This window comes from Cyrtonyx montezumae, unplaced genomic scaffold (genome assembly GCF_038088225.1).
Source record: "Cyrtonyx montezumae isolate F1298 unplaced genomic scaffold, pur_monq_1.0 scaffold_36, whole genome shotgun sequence".
Taxonomy (NCBI): Eukaryota; Metazoa; Chordata; class Aves; order Galliformes; family Odontophoridae; genus Cyrtonyx; species Cyrtonyx montezumae.
Window position 1 is genome coordinate 8,009,286 of NW_027072041.1, and position 19,841 is coordinate 8,029,126.

General features: G+C 38.8%; 1 protein-coding gene across 1 annotated transcript in view; it reads right to left on the minus strand.

The window, feature by feature from the left end:
* The window catches only part of RASEF (RAS and EF-hand domain containing), a 35,403-nt gene extending 15,786 nt beyond the window's left edge, over window positions 1–19,617 (minus strand). Inside the window, exons 1-8 of the mRNA XM_065745646.1 lie at window positions 19,251–19,617; window positions 8,025–8,171; window positions 7,228–7,318; window positions 4,623–4,718; window positions 3,448–3,525; window positions 2,861–2,976; window positions 1,558–1,626; window positions 371–455 (exon numbers count right to left, since the gene is read on the minus strand). Of these exons, the coding sequence (XP_065601718.1) occupies window positions 371–455; window positions 1,558–1,626; window positions 2,861–2,976; window positions 3,448–3,525; window positions 4,623–4,718; window positions 7,228–7,318; window positions 8,025–8,171; window positions 19,251–19,615 (1,047 nt within the window). The 5' untranslated portion in view covers window positions 19,616–19,617. The remainder of the gene's footprint in view (window positions 1–370; window positions 456–1,557; window positions 1,627–2,860; window positions 2,977–3,447; window positions 3,526–4,622; window positions 4,719–7,227; window positions 7,319–8,024; window positions 8,172–19,250) is intronic.
* Between the last annotated feature and the right edge of the window lie 224 nt (window positions 19,618–19,841).

A 19,841-nucleotide genomic window follows, 5' to 3' on the forward strand; every position in this document is an offset into this window, starting at 1 on the left:
AGCCTGGACAGAAGTTGAAATTAGGTTCAGATCTTGTTACTAAGAAGGTAGTTTTCTGAAAATGTTTGTTTTCAGGGATAAAGAGCTCCCACATAGATAATTCAAACACATTTCCTTCACTGTGAAATAAATATCAGATAGATTTGGCTACAAATTATTTTTTAAAGCACCCAAAGCTTTGCTGTAGCAAAAGCTATGTCGTTTCACATTAAAATCAACTGAAATCCAACCACAAAAATGTAATCCCAGAATAAGGTCACTGAATGTAGCTCAGTTTTCTTAGTGTGCAGTGAAATACAAAACAGACATGTATATGGTGTGTTATTTCTTACAGCTACTCATGTAACATAGCAAAATTATAACTACATACCAATGATCTGTTGAACTTGCTGAAACTGTTTTCAAGAGCAGTTCTTAAACCATCATTGCTGTCATGTAGTTTTCTATTAGCTGATCTAACAAGGAAATATAGTTTAACTTACAGAAGTACAACAAATAAAAATTACATAACATAAGGCAAAGAAAATCTGAAAAAATACATATTAAAAAAAAAAAAATTTATTCCGCTTTAGGTGACTAGTTGGGACTAATGTGGGACCAGAATTTTGTTCTTGTGTGCAGAAACAAATGACCAAATATAAAGAAGGCACTGTAAAGTCTAAGTCTTTGTGTAACTATCAGTGCAGAAAAACTAAAGATTGATTTAGAAGACACAAACAGAACATAGGTAGGCTGACAAAAACTGGAGTGTACAGTAGTCATCTGGTGCACAGTTATGTTAGGCTAAAAGGAAAAATCAGAAAGGTAACTAATACCATTTCAAATGAATTAAGCCTGCTAAATGTATCTGTAGAATATATGCCTTTTATTGTTTAAGTAAAGGAGAAGCTTAAACAAAAACACCAGAGAGAAGCTCAAAACCCAGATGGGAGACAGCCCAGCTCTGTGCTTCTGGAGCACCAGCTAGCAAGGGGCTCAGCCACTGGCGGCACCTGGCCCTGTGTAGACTGACCTGACCTCAGCATGTGCCCCATCCCAAGCAGTTGGTTTGTCAGTGCAAAGATCCATCCCCCTTGCACTAACTTACTTTCCATCTCTTACTGAGAATACACATTCTAAATGACTTCTAATGGCCTAGCCATAATTGCCCATATTTTTCCAAGTCATTCCAAGGGCTGTATTTCCTGCTTCCCAGGAACAACAAAAGGAAACCACTGCTTCCATTGCAGTCATGCTGGTATGAGGGCACAGCTAAAACAAGCACCATTTTCTACCAACCCAAGGCCTATTGGTGATAGGTGGACAGTTAGACTGGATGATCTGGGAGGTCTTTTCCAACCTTGGTAATTCTATAATTCTATGATTCTCTCTGTCTCAAGTACACAGAATACAAACTTAAGATGAAATGATATAGATCAGCAGGCTACCTTCTATGAGAACGTGAGCCATTTTAGTTCTTGATATTATTTCCCAAATCTCATCTCAGTCTTTTGTAGAGCTATAGAAATGTTTACCTATGCCTATATTAAAAATATAACAAAACAGCTGAGAACTTACTGTAGTATTTCAATTTGTCTTTCCAGATTATCTCTGTCTTCAGTATACTCCCGAATCATTTCTAGATCTCTACAAAAAATAAGATAAAATAGGATAAAATAAGACAAAATAGGATAAAATAAAATAATAAAATAAAATAGGATAAAATAGTATAAAATAAAATAATAAAATAAAATAAAATAAAATAAAATAATAGATAATTCTGATTTCCAGAATACATTAATAGCATTTTTACACAAAATAAGATCATTTACTAATTTCACTGGTCTCTTCCAGTACATCTCAACGAAAATATGGATGAAAATTAAAGGTGAGGGGTGCAGGGTGGCATCATTGGGTTAGTCTGGGCTGGATAGACAGGCCTTGGGCATCCCATAGCCCCACAAGATGAGGGGCAGCATCCAAAGTTCATAAAGGTAAGAGCCTGTTGCTTCAGCCTTGTGTCAGAATGCCTTGGTCCAAGAGGATGTCACAGTTTCAGCTGCGATGGAGACCTGAAAAGTGGACTTTAAGTATAAGGGTGGGGCTATAAGAAGAAAGGGAACTGACTGTTTAACAGGATCTGTTGTGATAGCACAATGGAAAATGGTTTCACACCAAAAGTGGTGAGATTTAGAATGCATGTAAGAAAAGTTCGTTATGATAACGGTGGTCAAGCACTGGAAGAGGTTGTCCAGAGATGTGGTGGTTGCCCCATCCCTGGAGACTTTCAAGGTTGGGCTGGACAGGGCTCTAAGCAACCTGATCTATCTGTAGGCGTCCCTGTTCAGTTCAAGGAAGTTGGTTTAGATGGTCTTTAAAGGTCCCTTCCAACTCAAACAATTCTATGATTCTGTGATCAAAGAAATAATCATATGAAAGGACTCACTGACTTCTGAAATACCTTTTGTGTTTTATAAAGATAAAAGTTTAATAACATTTATCATAAAGACTCTTCTAAATCAGTCTGAATATCTAGAAGCAGCATTTATTTGCTGCAGACAAACTAGATGAGATGGATCTGGAAGGCTTCCAAAACTATTTCTACTATCATCTATAGAGATACTCTTCAGATCAAAAATCTGACAGAGAAAAAAGCTTGTACTCCTAACTGAAATCCCCGTTAGAACAATTATCCCCATTCCTTGAACAATTATGAGTGTTTGCATCATGTCCAGAACTAGTTTTTTCAGATATCTGACAAGCAAAATGAACAGTAGTCATGGTAGACTTTGTATGGTGTCAAATATTCACCCACCTACAGCAAATTTAGAAAATAAGTTACTCACTTAACAGATTATGATAATCAAGTAAAAGCATTTACCTCTCTGTGTTTAAAGTCTGATCTGCGTATTCACTTTTCAAGCTATCTAACTCACTCTGAAGAAAAGCAATATTTGTTTGTGCTTCTAAGAGGTCTTTCTTAAGTTTCTGATTTTCCTGTATAAAAGAAAGATATTAAATATTAGCTGTCAGTCATCTCATAAAATGCTGATGCATTGTAATGCTTAAATAAACAACAACATAATACATAAAAATGAAACACCAGGTAATCTCAGCAGATATGGGAAAAGAGAATTAAACATCAGATAAGTCAGTAAAGCAGTAGGCAAGATTCACTGAAGTTTGACTTTTGGATTTCACAATCCAACAAAAATGGGATTTTGCCATTTTAAGCCATTTCTAAATGTGATACCCAGAATAGGTATGAATATTTTGTAGAATTTAATATTTTTCCAAGTTAGAGATTCTCATACAGCTATAAATAACCTTAGAAGTTTCTCTCTTATTTGTTAAATTATGTATTTAATTTATTTTATTAAATAGTATTAAATACGAAAAAAACAACCTGTATTGGAAGAATAATAAAACTGGAGCTAAATTACTGTATTAATGATAAACACTTCTTACCAGCAACACATCATGTATTCTCTTTTTCAGTTCAATCACATCTTCCCTGCTATTTATGTTTCTGGATTGCTCCTCAAGCTAGAAGTATTATAAAATCACCCAATTAACATACATACTTGATCATTCACATTCAAAATAAGTAAAATGTAATGGAGATCATATCGTATAACCCCAAAAATATGTTGCAGCTATTAAAGATGTAAAAATCTGCAGTATTCCCAGCTGCATGAATAGAGAGCATTACTCTAAAAACTTCTGGTCTTCTGTGTGATTTTTTAAATTAACACATTACAAATGTTTAATTTCTACTTCACACTCTGGAATTTGCTATAGGTATTGACAACTTAGAACACAAAACCCAGCAACTGGGAAGACTGTAACAGCTGTATCCCCACTAACATAAATACATATATATATATGTACTACTTCATCTAATGTCAGTTCTGTAGAGTATGTTTAACAAAAGCTTTCATGTTTCTTGTGAGCAATTTCCTCTATCATTGCTCTTTTAAGTTCAATTCAATGTGAAGAAACAAGAATAAAGCCTCAATGTTTGCAAAGATTCTGGTCAAATTTACAAAAGAAACTAAACATCCCGATTATAAGATAGTTCAAACCAATATTCCTGTCTAAGATGTCAATTCATCTTTCAGTTGGGCTTTGAATTAAATGATCAAGTTGGAATTACATTTAGACTATAGTAACTAATTCCACTAGTAACTTCTGTTTAAAATTAGAGCTTAAACTTACCTGAACCATTACAATTTGAAAGAAAAGTGCTCAGCAACAAAAACATTGTATTAGTTCAATATACTGCATTTGTATTGCCAATTTCATCTAACTCTATTATTACAATTAGAGGCAATGTATTAGATGTTTCTAATGTGTCACATACAAGACTAGATAACTGCAGTGCAAGTATCATGATGGATCTTGAAAATTATTCAGCAAGACAGTTTGTCTATGTGGTCTCTTCACTAAGTTTTTCAGTAAATTATACAAAATGTATACAACATCACAGAACTACAACACAAATCAAACTTACCTGAAGTTGCCATTTACCTACGCACATAAATCTAAAGGGACGCATTGTGATTATCTATCTTGGGAAAAACTCTTTGTAAAGTCAGCATCTCTTACACTACAAATGCAAGGCATGAGTTCAAGTTGCTTACCTTTTTAAGTTTTTTTATCGTCACCTGAAGATCCCCAACTTCAGTATCATGCTGACGCTTCAGTTCATTTAGTGCTTCTTCAGCTCTTTGTTTCTCCTATAATATGTGTTAGTTTATTAAACATTGAGACAGGTTTCAAATGTTTTTTAAAAGATGCATCCACAAATTTGGAAAGACAAACATTTTTCCCAGTAGATTAATGTGTGTAATTCTGTCTTCACATTAAGACAACCACCCCTTCCTTAGATCCACAGACACAGCTTCTGCTGTTGCAGCCCACTTCTAAAAACAAAGATATGGGTTCAGTCCTGAATTCAGTGCTTGCTTTCATGCACTCATCACTTTAAATGTCTTAATGCCAAAAGAAAAAAGTTTAGATTTCATTTTTACATGTACATCAGTGTGTTGTGTATTACATACATAGCTGTCTGTACAGGCAGACATGCAGGTCAGAGCACTGCACCGTTACTTTCAAACCAGCTTTCTGAGGCGTGGGATACAACATGCTAGAAACAACACTACTGTGCAATGAGTCACTTCAAATTCACTCATCTACTTCAATTTTTTCTTTGCTTTCAGGCATTTGTCAATTACAGGCCTGTGTCCAGTGAAAGGTACGCTGATGGCAGCATCCTTAGCCATGGATGTTTCACACAGCAGTTGGTCTTAAACCAACTGCACTACTGGGGAAACCATTTTAACTCAAAGAGACATGGGACTGAGACAAAGACTTTAGGACTGATAGGAAAGCATTCAGCTCTGCCTTGAGCTCCTAGGTGTGGAGGTATAGAGTTCACAGGACAGGGAGACAGATAGCAGTGGCAGGACGTGCTGCCAACCTGATAGGTTGTGCTTTCAAACAAGAGATGGCAGGTGCAGACTCTGCTCAGAATGCAGTCAGATGCTGACATCTGTCTGTTAAAATGATAATCAATCAGTCCAAGTAATCAGCTTAAGCTGGATTCTCTGATTGCTGGCCCCTGTACCAGACTCCTAAGTGCTGTTCAGTAATTACTTGCTTCCCTGGAGAAATAAAAGAGGATAGGCTCATGCTGCAGATGCCATCATGCAGAAGCAGGTGTCACAGTGGCGTGAGATCACGCTAACAAACAATGGTCATGAGTACAGACTCTAAGATTAATGGCTGAGCACAAACCCACAAAGTAAATATCTCACATTTACTTTCAGGGCGTTTTAGGAGTGGAGTATGAGGAGCTATGAGCTACAATGAATGCATATGAGTGAAAATGAGAAAAGCACTGTGGGAACAAGTCACAGCCCATCTTTGATATCTGGGTGTGAAAGCTGAAAACTCTGTTCCAGCTCAGTGACAATCTAAAAACTAACACTGATGAGATCTGCAACCTGTTGCCTTGCCATTTCTTCATCACTTCAATCCAAAGACTAGATCTAGCATAAGCACTGCAAACTTGAGGTCTTATGGGTTTTTTTTTTTTTGGCATCAAAAGGGTAATTTTTAGAAACTAAGACATAAACTGTGTACAGATGATAGATAGCAGACATTTATGTGAAGATCATATGGAATTGCTGCAGTTTTCAGACTGAATGAATGCACACAACCAAATCACCTTTTTACAGTAGGGAATAATGTTTGCAGAGCTTTTTCCAATAATTAACTGCTTCAAGCAGAACAGCAATTTTCCAAAGCTATGTTCCCTATGTTTTATAAACAAAAATGCATATTCTCCATAGGAATAGTAATTTTCTTTCTGTTCTGAGAGTTTCATTATAATTAGTTAAATACACATATGCTATTTTGCTGGGATGGGATCTTTAACACACACTGGGCATGTAAAGGTTCAGTAGGTAGTTTTTCCTACTGAATTAATGATCAAGGCCAGAACACACATTTTAACTAGTGAACTTCTTTTGTCCACATTAGAATAATTTGCATGAACTGTTACTCTTACACTTATTACAAAGCTAGATATATCACATAAATTTCGGAACAGTTCAACAGGAATCAGGCAAGACAGGCAGAGCAACTTTCTTATACTGTTTTCTGCTTAGAATTAGACAGTCATTTGTGGCTCTTCTCGTGTTTTCAATATGAGAGGGGAAAAGGACTCTTGTACTTAGCATCAAGATTGCAAGTGAGTTGAAACTACACCTAAAACCTGAGCACACTGAAACAAGAAAACTCTCCATCAACAGAGAAGTCCAGGCCCACACGCTCTGTTATCACTAACACCCTCTCTCCTCTAGAAGTCTCCAAACTACAACTGCCGGATCAGAAAGCATTAGCATGAAAATTAAAGGTTACTGCTTCAGTCAGAAGTATAAATGAGGAACAAATGATCTAAGCAAGCATTAATTACTTAAATTCTTGTGCTACTTGGAGTAGATACCATCATTTTCTGGTGAAAGGCCATTTTTTCCTAATCAGTTACCAATACTGTTCTTGGGAAATAAACTCCTTTGCATTAACATTTTCTTACAGAGGAGATTTTTTTTCTTGCTTTATTACATCTGAGCAGTGCCCCTAAGTCAGTCAGCAGCACCAAAGACTTACCTGGCCACTAATCTTGTATAAATCTACAGAGAGTTTGGTCACTATGAAATTGTATGAACAAAAAATACTCACCTCCTTTTTAACTTTATGCTCTGCAGCCTGTATCCGCTGTTCCATCTCTTCTTCCAGCTCACTGAGCTGAACTGCTGCTTTATCCTGAGCTCTAAAATTTTAAAGTAAATATTGTTTTGGGAATTGCCCTGTGTCTTGACAGAAAATTGTGTGAATGTGATTGCTGAAATGAATTAGATAGACAAATATGGAAACAATTTTTAACAATGGAAACAATTTTTAACAAGGTTTAACAATGGCCAGACCTTGAAACTGATATGGTGGGGAACCAAAATCACAAATCAATTTGAAAATACATGCAAATTAGATTTTAAATTATAGCTGATAGCAGATGATTAGTGTAAAAGAGATCTCACACTGAAAATTAAAATTAAATTACAAAGGTAAAAAGCCCCTCTGGTTATCCTATGACAAGGCTTCAAGACAATAACTACAGCAACTTGAAGCATCCATACAAGATCTTTGCACTGAGCTAATCTTCTTGAAGCTGGAGAAGCAAAAGTATGTTTTTTAAAATGAAATTGTCATGGGAATGTATGCTAAACCAGAAAATTACAGACATGAAAAGTAGTCAAAATGGTTAAGGCATTAGATGAAAGAACAAAGCCAGGACCTACCCAAAACATGAACAGGGAACATTTACACAAACATGTTTGTATGTAAACAACTTCTGAACTCTGTTTATGAGAATTCTGTTTGGCATATTTTGGCACTACCCAATAGTAGATTAATCCAACAAAACATAGGATAGAGAGAAAAGTAACTGCATAAATGAACTGGGAGAAGACTCACTATACCTTTTGACAGCAATGGCCAAGGTTTCCATCTCTGTGCTTTGAAGTTTGATCTCCCGGATGAAGTTCTTAATGACATGCTCATAAGGCTGGATTAATCTTGGTTCTACTATGTGAATGTTCTGATACAGAACACTGACTTGCTCTTGTCTGAAAAAGAAATATATGTTTTTAAAATAAAGTGACATGACTACAGGGAGTAAAATGAGCAAACAATAACCCTGCAACAATATGGAAATAAATAAGCATGGTCTGCACAACTCACCTGATGTAAAAACTATCCATGAAAGCTTAGAAGAAAACACAGCTATCCACATAAAGCTCAGTGCTCCCTTAGCTATTGGATTTCCTTCACATCTCCTGTATAAATAACTTGATTGGGGTTGTATGAGAACAGAGAACCTAGCTCTCATTTAAAACAAACTATTTTGCACCCGATGTCTATACCTCTAATAGTGACAGCCTTGTTTTAGATCACAAAAAAAAACTCTTTTTGGTAAAAAGTTAATTCCATATATGACTCCTACGTGAAAGACAACACTCATTTCAGAAGGGTCAAAGAAAAATGTCACTGTAGATCCTTGAGTAATTAACAGCTCCATGGAAATTCATACTGCTTCTTAAAGGCTGCTTCAATGTAAGGATAAAATATTTCGATTCTTATTTGATAAGAACTCATTTCAAGTGACTGTACACAGTTTTAATTGTTGTTTACAACTTAATTGTTGACAAGATGCAAAGACAAATAACAGCATAAGCACCAAAATATTGTTCCACATATTATTACATAAACAGCTATGATTTCTGGTCAACAGTACAACAGTATGTCATGTCACAGCTGGCATTACATGGTGCTTCTATAAGGCAACTTATATCAGAGATAATTCTACAGCAGAATTTAGCAGTCCCAAGGACAAGCAAAGCTGATTGCCATGCAGGTAATATACCAAAAGATGAGCAAGTATTCAAGATCTTACAGATTAAACAAAGGGGGAAAAGCAACAAAAAGAGAGCACATCTACAGACATGCAGGAACCAGGCTAGTAATGAGGAAGCACAGCACACTGGTTGCAGAAAGGCAAACAAATATAATGTTCTGCAACTACTAGTCCCACAGCATTTATAATACACCATGAATGCCTGTCATCTTTTTACTGTTACCAGAAAGTTTAACCTTTGATTTAAAGATTCTCCTTCTTGGATGGCTGACACTCTTCTATCTTCCATAAAGGCAGTGCTGATTAACCCGCTAACTACAACCATGCTATCAGCAATCACTGTGACTTCACACCTAAAGCACTTCTACAGTTCAGATTATTAGCATTCTAGAACTTTGTTCCATATGATTTTCCCACTGTAAGTATAACCTATTTTATGGCAACAGTAGTATAATTGTCATTTTAGCTCAGAGTCCTATTTTAAACAACTGAAATATTTCAAGAAATCGTAAAATCTGTTTGTGGCTGAAATGCAGATGTTTATTTTAATATACAGAAACGTAACAATAGCACATAAAAATACAGATTTACTGAGGCCAAGGGAATTTGTGTGTACATGCAAGTACACTCTTGCAAAAAAAAGAAAAAAGAAAAAAGGCTTCAATTTTAGCCATACTTAGCAACTCCAGAAGTTCATTTAAATGCAACATTGTACTCTATGCATGCATACAAATCCATTTTCATAACGTACTTAAACAGAGAAATATCAAGGTTCACAAATAGTCACAATATTGAACAGGTTTATCTGATCAGACGCTACAAACTATGTAAAAGCATATATCATTAAAGAACTCCCCTGATGTATATTCACTCAACATTTCACCTTTAAAAAACAGTCACAGGCATTTTCCCTTGGAATCACACTGAGTTAAAACAGCTCCAAGAGAGATACTAAAAGCAGAATGAAACAAAACAAGAAGACTTATCTCTTAAAATACACCCCTTTTTCTCTGTACTAAGTTCAGAGGTACGTGAGATTTCTGCACCGAAGGAATACTGCACAACAGAGAATTTTAGCATGATTCTGATGACAGTAAATACCACAAAACATGTTGGTGATTCATTTTCACCAGATCTCAGTTAAAGTGCAAGTATATAGCAGATTTGTAGTACTTAAACAATGACTTCCAAGTACAAGCAGCTGGACAAACAGTAAGTTTAGCGTCTCGAGGTGATACCATTTATAGCATTCCAACTGTGCTTCCATTCCTTTTGATAAGCCTTGAAGCTGGAGCATGACTGTACTTTAAACATTACGAAATGCAATCTCTCATAATCTCTCTATTTGAAATTCCATTTATTTAGATAGCTGGGTACAGTAACATATGCTGCATTTCATGAATTCTTAGCACTTCAGTGTTTGTCCTTCAAAGCTGCAAATACCTCACTAAAACAGCTAACAAACTATTCCAGTTTAATTTCAGATTTTAAACAGAAGCAGCTGCTGTGCATATGTGGAAGTAGCTGCTGAAGAATGCCTCTCACATCTCACAGCATGGATGTTCATCAACTCCTTTAGCAGTGTGGTTTGTAAAACAGAGGCTACACTAGCCACAGTGAGGTGGGCAGAATCGCAGAATTATAGAATGGTTTGGGTTGGAAGGGATCTTTTCAGATTATCTAGTTTCTCCACTGCTATAGGCATTGACACTTCCCACTAGACCAGTTGCTCAAAGCTGCATCCAGCCTGACCTTGAATGCCTTCAGGGAGGGGGCACCCACAACATTTCTGGGCAACCTACTGTTTTCTCACTCTTATAGCAAAAATATCTTCCTAATATCTAGTCTAAATTAGGAGTTATCCATCTTATATGGCAGATACACTCAGTGCAATCTAGGCCACTGGAACAGGTTGCCCAGATCGGAGGTGGATGCTCCATCCCTGGAGACACACAAGGTCAGGATGGACAAGGCTCCAAGCAACCTGATCTAGCTGTAGGTATTCCAATTCAGTGAAGAGGAGTTGGACTCGATGACCTTTAAGAGTCTCTTCCAACTCAAACAATTCTATGATTCTATATATGATTTTTAGGAATAAAAAAACCATAAACACAATGCAGAACATGTGTATCACCAGAAATCCCCTGCCTCACGGGCTGTTAGAGGCTGTAGCACAACAGAAGGTACAGTGTCTTACACTGCGGAACTGGAGAATCAACTATTAGTTTGGCCTTTCCCTACAATACTTTGTGCTAGAATCAAAAACACCTGTAGTAGAATATTGTAAGGAATTCCTGTAATTTTTATTCTCTTTATAAGAATGCCTGTCACTCTCTCTTGCAGCTTTTTATTAAAAGCTTATGCAAATACACATACCAGAAATGAAGACAAAAATCAGTCTCCCTACACTGCTGTGACACTGACATACCATTGTCTACTTGCTTTAAGATGTAGTATCAAAAAATAGTTCTGCCTGAGTGATGAAAAGAAATTCTTATATTTCCTACTCAGCCTACTGACTGGCTACCATACAGATGGACTCAAAATATCTGCAACCTTGTTTTATGAGGGTTAGGAAACAAAACAATGCCCATTGAAACACAATTATTTAGAATTCCTGGAAAGCACCTGCAAGGCTCTTTCAGTCTGAAATCGGCCTCTGAAACTCCCAGTGATGCTCACCTCAGTGCTTCTATGGCAGCTTTACTGGAAATCTTAGTTAAAAACATGACTCAACAACTAATGTAAGCAGAAGAAAAACAGATGAGAAATTAGTCATGCAAAGAATTGATGGAACACTACTTAAGCACTTATGCCTTCCAGTACCTGAAGGGGGAATACAAGAAATCTGGGGAGGGACTTTTTATTAGGGCATGTAGAGACAGAACAAGTGGAAATGGTTTTAAAATGGAAGTGAATAGATTTAGACTAGATATTAGGAAGAAATTCTTTACTGTGACAATGGTAAGACACTGGAACAGGTTGCCCAGAGAGGCAGCGAATGTCCCCTCCCTGGAATAATTCAAGGCCAGGCTGGATGTGACTTTGAATAATGTGGTCTAGTGGGAGGTGTCCCCACTTATAGCAGGGAGCTTTGAACTAGATAATCTTAAAAGTCCCTTTCAACCCAAATCATTCTATGATGCTAAGATGAACTACTGTTAATCATTTCTTCCCATATTTTAAATCACTTCTATTTTCACTTTTCACTATTAGTGATTATACTGCAGCAAGGCAGTGGTTGCAATGGACACTGCCAAATGTATTTCCAGCTTCCAGTAAATACATTTTATTTCTTTTTAAATATTTGTTATTCAAAATTATTTATCAAGGAAGATTTCACAAATGTGTTTTACTGTGATGACTGCTGAACACTCAATAGTCTTTGCACTACAAAAAGGAAACTAAAAAGTTCTTGTTCAGTTTCAACAAAATTCATGTGAAATGCCCAGGTGAGCCCTTTAAAATGAGCTTTTTTATAAAAGAAAAAATCTCATTTTAAATGGATTTAGCTGCATCCCTTTAAGTTCCACACCAAAATTGCAAATGCAAAGACACAAAATGAAAGAAATCGTCCCACTTTACCCTCTAACTGTATGCTTTCACTGCCTACCTCACACACATTTTAGCTGCTTCTACAAAGTACAGACACAAAGCATTAGTGGCTTGAAAAAGTACAGTACACTAGACAGGTACAGCTCCAGCTTTTCCTTACTTCAACTAGAAGGATTAACTATTTTAGTTTCCCCTCTCTCTAATACAAGTAATTAGCCAGTATTTTCACATCCTCACATAGGAGTTTTTGTATTACATAAAGTTAATGCATTCCAGAAAGAAAATAAATCTGTCCTGAGGATATCTGCCATATGTAATATAATATATGTAAAATAGCAAAGTAGAATAAGGAGGAGCAGAGAAAAGGAAAAAAATAAGAAAAAATGCGGTTTAGAGATATCAGATACTTAGATTACGTTACATGGCATAATTCCATTTAAATCAATTCATATCAGCTCATACTATTCTGGATGGCTGAATGCACAGTGTGGCAGTTTGCCAGCTGGTCCACACTCTGAATGCAGTTCAAAGAAAGTTGGTGGAATGCATCAAAAAATGACTAAGTAGTTGCTCAGATTCTTACATCTGTTCCCTTTACAAAGAAAGCAGACTGTGTTACGTGGTCCACTTAATTTCACCTAAATGAGTGTATTAGAAGCAACATTTTCCTCCATTTAAAGGGCAATCTGTAGTAAGCTATTGGAAAAAAGAAGAAAATCAAAGATTTGCCAGTGATGTTACAATACCACTTCTCCTTATATGATAACAATTTAAATATTTTTTTCCATCACTCTTTGGTGTATAATTACCTGCATCTGCTTTAGAAAGATAAAGAGATTTACAAACTGTAACATACTAAGAAAAGATATTACCTCACTGGGACAAGAGGTAAGAAAACTTGAACAAAGTATGGAATCAGAATATCTCAAGTAGGAAGGCACCCACAAGGATCATCATGTCCAACTCCTGGCTCCAAACAGGACCACCCAAAAATCAGACAATATGTCTGAGAGTGGTGTCCAAACACTTCTAGAACTTCAGAGGTCTGAGGCCATGACCACCGTCCTGAGGAGCCTGTTCCATGCCTAGCAACCTATGGTGAAGAACCTTTTCCTCATATCCAGTCAGACCCTCCCCGTCACAGCTTCATGATATTCCATCAGGTCCTAGTCTTTTGTCCTACAACAAAAATCTTTACATTGACTCAAAGTAACCCCTTGACATTTTTCTGACATTTCTCTTCACTTCTGTCCTCTTCCTTATCCATACTGTTATTGTCCTTCAGGCACTGGAAAAACATGTTTTTATTTTTTTTATTTTTATAGGTGCAGAATGTGCTCCTGTTTCTAAGCTTTAGAATGGTCTATATTGCAACACTTCCTTCCAAGCGGAGCTTGTAAAATCACTCAATGTCTGTAGAACCTCCCTTCTAACATGGATACAAAGGGATGAAATGTAAGATCTCAGCCAAGAAGGCCTGAGTTAGAGAAGGGGGCATTACAATCTGACAATTGTCCTTACACTGGAGATCAATAACCTCTGTTAACTACTGACATACCACCAACATCCACCATCATAAGTTGAAAGAATAAGACAAATGAACAGCATCATTTTCAGAGCAGCTCTTGTAAAATACATAATATAGTTGATGCATGCAAGTAACAAAACTTGCTTTAATTTTTAATATTTTATTAAAAAGTGGGAAAAAAGGGAGAAAAAAATAATAAAACAAGTGAAATATTTTACCTTATTTCTAATTAGTGAAACTAATGCATCAGCCTGGTTCAGTGGCAGCGTATGCAATTCTTAGTTAGCTCTCAAGTTGTTTCTTAGATGTTTGTTATGAAATTTTAGTCCATCTGTGTCTCATCCTTGAAAACAATTGTTCACAAATGTGCATGATGCCAAAAGCAATGACATGAGTAAGGTGTGATTGTGAAGCAAGAGGTAACTTTCTTTCTCATAAAAGTCTTGTAGAGAGACACCATCAGATTTTTTTGTTGAATAGCACATTGTAACCATACGTTCTATTTTAAAAATGTATTTATGTTGAACAAAAAAGGAGTCAAAAATATATTAAAAAGTTGATTACTTTTTTGAAGCTCTTGAAACGTATTCTCAAATTCCCTTACAGCAATGGAAAACATAGCTGTGTATTTTTTGCTGTTCACAGGACTGTTTAGCTAATACATCAAAAAGCATAGAGTTATCTGCCATGACTTCAGTTGGCATTGCAGTGCACCCTCTCCATGCCCTGGTTTCAGCCCAGATGGTGCTGACTGCACATTGATGTTTAATTATTCTGAGGGATGGGAGTCCACCTGAAGCTGGGCCAGGCCATTCTGTGAGGCAGAGCCAACACCATGATTGCATGGGGTAGGAGGCAGATGCAAGAGCAAGATGGGCCAGGCTGAACACTGCCTGTGGGGTGTGGGTTTAACAGATCTGGCCAAATACGTTCTTGATTAAGTGCCTTGAGGAAACATAATTCCATGAAATTTTCATACAGAATGAACTTCCAGGTGTTTCTCAACCTGAAACATGGGTGTGTTTTTTTTTTACATTAACTTTTTTTTGCTCTAACTTGTTCCTTCATAGATTGAATTATATCAAAAGAAGAACAAATCTACAACCTCCATGTGAGAGTCTGCACAAGAGAGCCTCAGCTGATTCTCGGGGAAGGAATTTTTAATGTTTCCGTGGGAGTAAGTATTGTTCCCTGCCTAAAGGCAAAGGTGTAGCTTGGAGCAGGTAGTGGAGCTGGAGTAGAAAAAGCCTGTGGGATAGGAGGAAAAGATGAAGTCTGTGGAAAAGGATTCCATTCCCAAGGATGGACATACAGCACAGGATTCTGAATAATGAAAATTTTAGGAAAACAAATGCTGTAGAGCCTAAGTTCGTTCACAAAACAGTTGTTCAGATTAAAAGGAAAAAAAACAAGCGGGAAGACCTAAGGTGGCTCAGAAAGTCCTCTAGTTCATAGAAATGCATCTGTCACACTTTTATCAGAGTGCATTTGCCAGTCCCTTGTCATAAGATGCATTAAAAGACAAGATGTGATTATTGCAGCATGGATCCTTTTCTCCAGCACTGTGACAAAAGGGTCCCAAGCAGCTGTTTTTTTCCTCAGGCTTTGCTTTCATTGCCTCACTGAGAAACACACATCCATTTCCAAGGAAACCTCCACAGTTCCTCATCTCTTGAAAGGAAATGCAATCTGCCAACAAGACCTGAAGCTGTGCTCTGTATTGGCTTTGTCAAAAATCCATTACGGTTCACTTCAGCACAAGTGGAACAGGTTCTGGACTGGTTTTTCTGCAGCTCTTCTCCTCTCACCTCATGCCATGACTATCACCTGTCGTTGCACTTCAAGCAGTTAATGTTAAAAACAACACTCTTTTCTCATTTTATCATGGCTCCAAATCCACATTTGCTATACAAATCCAATTTGCCAAATATCACACAAATATCACCTGTTAAAAGGGATTCCATTTATTCCTGCAATACACAAGGACATACACAACAGTTGAAAATCTTAGTTATTTCTGATTTAAGATCTTCAAAATAAAAAGTTCAGAACTGTTTTCCTGGGTAGTTTTTGGCTATGATTTACTGACACAGACAACTGTCATAGAATTCTCTTGAAGTGCCAGCAGATGTTGGATCATTCTCTGCTCCAGGATGGGGAATGGAAAAGCACTTCCATCAGGAGACACGCTTAAAGGAGACATGCTTAGCATGCATGCTAAGGGAGTAGTGGCAACCTTTTCACACTACCACTGAAATCCATACATTAAAACAGAATGGAACACTAACTAACAGAGCCAAGGCCTAAAGCCTCCCAGCACAAGCAATACACTGGAGTATTCCTGCCTGGAGCACCAAATAGATAAATTTCTGAATGCTTTTTCTGCTCCCATGTCACTGCAAACACTTAGACAAATAAAACAGCAAACAGTTCTGAGTTCCCAACAGAACAGATCTCCTGCAGCTCACACAGCTATACTCTGGTTGGCAATTCACTACATCCAAAAGGAAAGCAGTGCCATTTGTGTCTAATAACAAAGGAGGAGGAGTTGAATTTTAAATGAAATGAATGCAAAAAAAAACAACTTATGAAATTATCTCTGTGCAATAACATTAACATCTGGCTTCTCATGTTATACTAGACCACCAGCCTGGAATGACTTTCTACTTTTTTGTGCTCAAGGCACAACTGTCCACTAAATACACAAGAAGACAATGAACAGCAATTGAACCTAGCCCTGAAGATCTTCTCCGATTGGGATGGAAGAAGCTAGGCTGAAAATAAACTTTTTGATGTCATTCCACCTTGTTTAAATACAAGAGATCACAGTATAAGCACACAGAACTGTGTAACACATATACCAAACTACAGAGAGGCTTGATCCATCCCATAGTAACAGTATTTTTTAAACATTAACTGAATTCAAAATATTCTGGAACCAGGCAGTACCTAACAGTAAACAATGTCTATCTGTTGTCTACTTTTCCATTAAGGGCTGAGTTAGTAAATTAATTGGTGTTACTGGGGTTTGCATGCCTTTATGGTGGCTTACTCATGGTATTTAAAAGCTCATTTGCAGAAAAAGAGGCTAAACCATGTGTGCTAGCAAAAGATTCCCTTTTGATTTTCACCCCTCCCTCTCTACCTCCATGCCTTGCTTTTTTCTGTAGAAAACACAGCTGCATGAAAGCACCTGCCAGTGCCGTTTGATAGTGTGGCAAGAGACTAAACCTCCCAATTTCTACATGGTTGAGATCAGTAAAATGGATTCCACTCATCCCAACTGGAGGAGCTTCCTCTGTGAAGTTACTTTTCTCCCAACAGATGTAACTGCAAACAGTTGAAAGGTGATAAACCACAGTGCAAGAACAGTAACTGTTTTACATACTAACATAAGTCTGTCTTTTTGAAAACAGATAAAGAAAAAATTGAACAGATAAACAACTAAAAGTAAATAATTTACGTAAAATAGCAAGCAACTCTTTTGAAGTATTTTTCATAATTTTGTTCTATTCTTCCATTTATAACCCTTCCATGCCTAGACTCCTCTGACAATTTTAGTATATTCACTTTGTTCACATACTTGATCCAAATATTTTCAGTGGGACTACTCACATAAAGAAAAACTTATACAAATATTTCAATTAAAAAAAAAAAAAAAAGTGTGCCACAAATGGAAAACAGCTGAGCTGCAACAGAGGTCTGCTTCCACAGCTTCAGGACAGCAGAGAGAAAGAACAAGGAAAACAAAGGGCACACTGTTCTTGGGCTGACGTTGGCACACACCTAACAAGCACAGTCAACTATGAAAGGTGTTCCAAGGTATTCACAAAGCCGAGCACGAATGGGAAACATTTACATCAAGCAACAGCCCACCTGGCACACATACTTAATTACTGACGTTCAGCTCTGTTTGCAATCTGACGCATTAGAATCCCAAAGTAGTATAATGAAACGACATGTCTGCACAGTGAGGTGTCAGAGGGCCATTCCCGTCTCCTGCTCTCCCCTCCAGCAAAGAGTCTGGCTGCACTCACACTGCTACTGCTGCAGTGCTGAGATGGGCTTAGTGCCGAAAGGAAAGTATCTTTCACGTGCCATCGCTGGATCTGAGTCACATTCTTACATCACCAATTGAGTTTCTGTCTGGCCTTAGGCTAGGTTCTGAATTGCTGCTGCAGACTCTCTAACAAGAGGCTTTACTTCTCTTTGTCTCAATTTACAGGAGGGAGGGCTTCACAAACTAGGTATAAAAGATCGGATCACTGAGAAGTCACTGACATGCATGGAATATTCCAGTATAAGCAGTGTTAGTTACACTCTCAGAAAAGAAAAAAAAAAAAAAAAAAGAACATTTGCTCAGGTTGTGGACATGAGGGTTCTGCAACTCTCTAAGAAGATCACTGAAGAGACAAACAGACTAGAACCACATTTCTGGACTAGGAAGTGATTTGAGGAGCATTATATGAGGACTGGGATTATATATTTTCCTATGATTTGAAATGTGTAAAGCAGCAAACTGTAACTCGATACGTATGCGGTGCAGAAAACTTAACAGACTTGTCTCCCGTGCATCTCACGCTTCAGTTCTGCATAAGTTCCTTTGCCTACAGCCACGCATCAATCCTAATTAACACCTCCCGCCAAGACCTTTTAACTCTGATCGCTTCTTTTTCGGTCTGAAGTGCAACGTTCATGCGAAGCAAAATTACACTGTATTTCTACTGGCAACACTTTAGAAGCAACTAGGAGCACCTCCGGTTTCAGGCAGGTTACTGCCAACGCCCTGCAGCGAAACGCGGCCGAACGGCTCAGCGCCGGCAGGCATGATTTACCCTTATTCCCCCTCACCCCGTCCACACCGGCGTTGCATGTCACTGGAGTGTTGAGATGCCGCGATGTGCATGCCAGCCGCCTCTCCACCCGAGCGTCCCGCGTGGGCTGATCGGAGAGCAGCGAGAGGGAAAAGTTGTGCGCAGAGGAAACGAAGAAGAGGAAAGAAAAAAAAAAAAAAAGAAGAAGAATTAAAAGAAGAAGAAAAAGAAGGGGGAAAAGGAAGGAGGAAAAAGGAGTGAAAGGGAAAGCAAAAGCAAAAAGAATAGGACGAGAAGCACGAGATCTGGAAACTCGAGAAGTGGAGCCAAAGCGCGGAACCCCTATGCTCCCAGCGCCGGCGGCAGCGCGGAAGCTCTGTGCTCCTGGGCGTACCTGGGGATGTACCTGGCCTCGTCCCCCAGCCGCACCTCGAAGTCTCTCCAGGGCTGCTCCAGCCCCGCGGCGCTCCACGCCGCCGCCGCCTCGTCGCCCTCCGGCTCCGGCTCCCCGAGGCCGCCGCTGGACCGCCGCCGGGTGGCGCCGCGGAAGCCGCGGGCGAACTCCCTGAAGGTGATGGCCCCGTCGCGGTCGCTGTCGAGGCGCTGGAAGATGGCCTCGGCCTCGGCCGGCCGCACCCGCAGCTCGGCGCAGAGCGCCGCGAAGTCCTCGCGCTCGATGAGGCCCGAGCCGTTGGCGTCGCAGGCCAAGAAGAGCGCGCGCAGGCGGGACTGCTCGTCCCCCGCCGCCTCGCTGTCCATCGCCCCCGCTACCAGCTGCGCCCGCGGCCGGGATGGGGCGAGAGTCGGCGGCCGGAGCTGGCGGCAACACTCCGCCGGGCGTTCGGCGGGGCTGGGCGGCACCGCGCCCCGCTCCGCGCTCCGCCCCGGTGCCCGTCGGGCCGGATGGAGGCGGGCCGCAGGTCTAGACGAGGAGGTGGCGGAACGGGGTTTAAACGCTATGCTCACGGCAGCGGGTCCCGGGTTA